General features: G+C 44.2%; 1 protein-coding gene across 2 annotated transcripts in view; it reads left to right on the top strand.

Moving 5' to 3' along the window:
- Positions 1 to 4,987, top strand: part of SLC20A1 (solute carrier family 20 member 1) — a 28,886-nt gene that overhangs the window by 16,804 nt on the left and 7,095 nt on the right. Inside the window, exons 5-6 of one of the 2 annotated variants that reach the window (XM_018554714.1) lie at positions 3,397 to 3,516; positions 4,258 to 4,530. In XM_018554714.1, the coding sequence (XP_018410216.1) occupies positions 3,397 to 3,516; positions 4,258 to 4,530 (393 nt within the window). Of the gene's footprint in view, positions 1 to 3,396; positions 3,523 to 4,257; positions 4,531 to 4,987 lie in introns of both variants that reach the window. The other variant, XM_018554715.1, reaches the window with a different exon arrangement.

The raw sequence follows: 4,987 nt of genomic DNA, 5'->3' as shown, positions 1-4,987 counted from the left end.
TCCCCCCCCCAAAAAAAATAGAATGGGGGGGGGGAGGGGGGGGGAATTTTATCAAAACTGGAGCAAATTTGCACTGCAACCAATCAGCTTCTGTCTCCTTTTCCAATCTTACCTGAGCAAACCGTAGAGATGCTGATTGGTTGGCCTGGGAAACTGCACCAGGTTCTGTCTGCTCCAGTCTTGATAAAATTCCCCTCATTGTGTTCTTCAATCTATCATTAAGCAGTTGATGATAAATAGAATTATGGAGCACACGGCATCTGTTCTAACACTTGCTGGAGTGGCAGCTGTTGTGGAGTTACTGATAGTCAAAGATCTGCCTGCTGCACATGCCCCCATCTCCATTTTCACAGCGCATGAAAACCCGAGTGCTGTGTATATCATTTAAAGATCTGTCCTTAAGTTACACTGGCAGCTCGTGTGATTTCAGCGATCACGTGCAGTCATCTGTGTTGGAAAAGGTGTACAAATGAATGTAGAAGGTGCTAGACCTATGCAGGCACACTTGCTCCTGTTCTCATTACACATAGTCATGTGCTTGGCATATCAGGCGGCTTTCATCAATGTGTGTCCTGCAACATTGAGAATGTGACGAGCTGCAGCTGCTAAATCTCCCATAACTGCTTCCTTCCTGCTATCCCCAACCTGACTGCTTTTTAGTTGGGACTGCACAAGGTTAGACTTGACACAGAACTTAAAGAACTAAACTGACATCTTTCAAGTATCCAGTGCCTGGTGCTCTTATTGCCTGGATTTGTTGACATTCTATAGTTCAGTCACAGTCGTTTAAATTGACACCAAACTCAGGAATTGAATCTTAATGCATTTAAGTGCCCGAACTATTAACAACATAGTAGATTTGTGTATCACTGGTGCTGTAGATCCTGAAATCATCTCTGAATTGGTGCTGACACTGTCCTTCCTTCTGGAGGGGGGCTACTTTTGTTTGCCATGGTCCCTGTGTGTGCTGTAAACAATACAAATTAGTAAACGAAACGTGAGATTGTAGTCCATCACAGGAGCGAGCTTGGAGCGGTGACTACGTTACAACACACACAGGGACCATGGGGAACAAAAGTAGCCCGCTCCAGAAGAAAGGACAGTGTCTGCACCAATTCAGAGATTGGAGGATCTACACACATACGTTTTGTTAGGCCTCGTTCACACGGTTAAGTGTTTTTTTTTTTTTTTTTTTTTTTTTTTTTTTTTGCACAGCAGCTTGTTCTCTATGGGAGTAGGCAACCGTACACTAACCCGAAAGATTCCACTTTTTTTTTATAGCAGATGAAACTATTTTCTTAGAGGCTATGTAGGCAGTGTTGTGTTTTTACCAGTTGCAGTTCTATACAAATCTCTCGCAATCAGACTGAAATTGCCAAAGCCTGCAGTTAAAGGGAACTTGTCATGAGGGCATATAGTTATCTTGCCATCGCTGATCTATCCTGAAACGCTAGATGTCTGGATTGATCCATAACCTCAATGCTTTTTAAGAGACTGACCTGGAACAAGCACGCAAATCTTGAGTCCTGACTTTGTGATAGGTGCGTTTCCTGGGTCAGTAACTAAAATTATTAAACATGGTGATAGCCAGATAACTATCATTGTCAGACAAAGTTCAGTAATGGAAGCCCTCATGTTGTCCTGTCAATTACACTTTCAGGTAGGTTTGTCCACTTGGTAATTATGCGCACCAAATACAATGAGGGGAATTTTATCAAAACTAGAGCAGACGGAATCTGGAGCAGTTGCCCGTGTTAACCAAAATCAGCTTCTTTCATTTTCAAAGCTTCACTGAACAAACTGAAAAGAGATGCTGATTGGTTACTATGGACAACTGCTCCAGATTCTGCTCCAGTTTTGATCAATTCCCCCCAATGTGATTGACGAGGTGTGCTGAGGAACTGCAGGGGAAAAAAATGTAACATTGTATTTATTGTTGCTGAGTGATTTAGCCCCTAAATGGTTTTGAAATACCTCTACGTAGGTCAGGAGTCTATAACTCTGCTGAACTCAGCCAGCCACCCCATCCTAGGACCCCGAAAAGGGGATGGATGTGTATTATTGGAGTTCAGACTTCTAATGGTTAGAACAGAGATCACTGACTCCAGTAGGGCAGCCAGACTGTCTTCCTACTAGACTCAAATGTGGCTCAGCAAACACTTTATGGACAGCTTGGTTTGGCACCCGTCTTTCTTGTGCCACATACTAGGAGTCCTCAAACAAGTTTAAAAAGCCAGACCACATCAATTCCTATCAAACCGTATTGGGCCTTGTTCACATGGGTGTAAAAAATGAGCGTTTGCTTTGCATGAACCAAGCTTTCCAAATGCTTGTTTGTGAGTAGTGAGCAGTCTAGTGCACACTGATTTTTGTTGCCTGCAAAATTTGGATGGTGTTGCATCTTGCTGCTCTCCAAGTGAATGGAAGCGTGCTGCAAATGTGTTCTGAAAATCCCTCAGGCATTTGGTGAATGTTTGCCGAGCACTTTAGCATGGCTCTTTCCTCGTTCTCCAACCTCCATGCCTGAGAGCTTTCCAACACCACCAAAACATACCGGAAACGCACATTACCGCTGCGGGGGTTTCCGAGGCATTTTACTCTCCATGCCCATGTGCACTTAACCTTAAGGCCTGGTTCACACCTAGGCGACAGCGTTTTTACGAGTGTCTGTGATGCACGATTTTATGCGCATACGGCAAAAAGTGTGTTTTTGTGAGCAGATTTTAGCTCATTGACGTTCGTGATAAAATGCGCAAAAACACAGCAAACGGACGTTTTCAAGTGTTTCCTATTCAGTCTATGGGGCCAAAACAAGCTGGAATATGCCCCCAAAAAAAGCTTCTGTACTTCAGCGACAGGCGTTCTGCTTATTGCGACAAAACGCTCGGATGTGAACAGGGCCATAGCAATTAATGGGATTTTTTGGAGTGTTTTTTAGGGCAGGAAACGCTCTACAAAACGCTCAGTGTGAACCAGGACTAAAGGTGTACAATGTGGACAGGCAATAATTCAGTGGCTTTGCCCCCCTTGCTTGGGATTTTAGAATCTGTGGCCATTTTACCAACCAGTTAGGAGCTTGGGAGGCGAGGATGTTTTCTAAAAAAGACAAAGCATCATATGGCTGAAAGTTTCTATTCTTTCTACAAACCCATATTTGGGTTTGTAGATGAACGGCTGGTTATGTCGCTGTGTTTTTTTGTATTTTATTTAAACTGTAATGTCTTTACACAATGAAAGGTGCTCCTAATTTACAGGTTTAGTCTTGTGAATCACTTTTGTGATGGCTTTGGCTGGACCCACAAGCTGACCCCTTGAACGGAGCTGCGGACTTCTGTGGCACATACAATGATTCTAGGAGGGGATGGTTTTCATGTGCATCCGTTTTATTTCTTTCAGTGCTTGGATTCGACAAAATTCCTCTGTGGGGTATCATTCTCATCTCTGTGGGGTGCGCCGTGATTTGTGCCGTGGTAGTCTGGTTCGTCGTCTGTCCCAGGATGAAGAAGAAAATAGAACGTGAGTGTCTCATCTCGCTTCCATTCTTTAGAGCCTCGGTATTAATAGCCGCAGTGTAAAGTCAGATGTGAACGTGTTGGAAGTCTGTGAAATTGTCTCGGTGGTGATGAATTCTTTTTTGGGGAATGGTCTGGTCACCTAGCATTAAAGCCCTTTATAATGGATTGTATGTTTATTACCACAGAGAAACAAATCCGGACTCGAGGGCCACCTCTCATGGTTTACTGTTTTGATGCAAATAGTTGGACATGCCTGCTGCACACCATACAGCGTTCTGACTGGTGTAGATGAGTTAGGTGCTCGCAATGACTGCCATGGATGGCGCCTTGCAGAACCTCAGATGTGAAGATGGTCCCCAGCACTCCAGTATGCAAGGCAAATGTTGTGCATTGTAAATAACGTCACCTGGGTCAAAATGGCCAATGTTTCGGGGCCTCACTAGGTCCTTCCCTTAAGGCAAAACCGTGACATGGTTTCTCCTTGGGGAAGGGACACTGCATGGCCCCGAAACGTTGGCTATTTTTTACCTATGTGACGACATTTGCAATAATCGATATTCTCCTGGCATATTGGAGTGCTGGTGACCTATCTTCACATCTTTAATACAAATGGGACTTGCTGTAAGCTGCAGCGCCCCAACACCCCCCCCCTTCCTCCAAGGTGTTGCTGTAAGAAAAACTAAGTTACTATTCTGACTTGTTCCAAAGCTCTAACCATCTCCTTGGCTTGTCTTCCAATCAGGTGAGCTCAAGTCCAGCCCCTCTGAATCCCCACTGATGGAGAAGAGCAGAGATCGCAGCCATATCCTAAAATCAGATCAGGATGTGAAGCTGCCAATTGACAGCGGTGTCGCTGCAGAGACAAAGGTGCCCATTCTCGACCTAGTGTCTGTGCCTATACCCTCCCGGGCAGTAGAGGAACGGACTGTAACCTTCAAGATGGGTGACGGAGATGACTTATCTGAGAGAGAGAAGTGTCAAAGTATGGAGACCAACATTGACCAGCCAATGCATGGTGAGTGATTTGCTACACACTTCCCACCGTTCAAGAAATAGACTGTTTATTAAACACTGCATCATCCTCACATCAGAGTTCCTGCTCCTTGTAGTGCTCAGTGACACTAAACTCAGGAGTTCAATCTTAAAAATACATCCAAGTACCATAACTATTAACAAAAATGTATCTTTGTGTATCGGCTGTAGATCCTCAAATCTTTGAATTGGTGATGACACTGTCCTTCCTTCTTTGATTGCACAGATTGCACAATGCTGAGTGATGTACAAAGAAGGTACAGTGTTAATTAAGGTACTTGAATGCAACTCCTGAGCATAGTGTCACTTTTAAGGCCCAGCTCCAGCCAAAACTCATTGCTTGTGATGGATTAGGAGGACCTCAGGCAAATTGTATTGTAGGCGGTCAGTTGAAGTTTTTTTTTTATTTTTTATGTCCCCCTTCCTGTCCTGGTGGACTC

Source organism: Nanorana parkeri, unplaced genomic scaffold, assembly GCF_000935625.1.
Source record: "Nanorana parkeri isolate BGI_ZX_2015 unplaced genomic scaffold, ASM93562v1 scaffold169, whole genome shotgun sequence".
Taxonomy (NCBI): Eukaryota; Metazoa; Chordata; class Amphibia; order Anura; family Dicroglossidae; genus Nanorana; species Nanorana parkeri.
The sequence above is the reverse complement of the archived record's forward strand: the minus strand, read 5'-3'. Positions and strand labels throughout refer to the sequence as shown.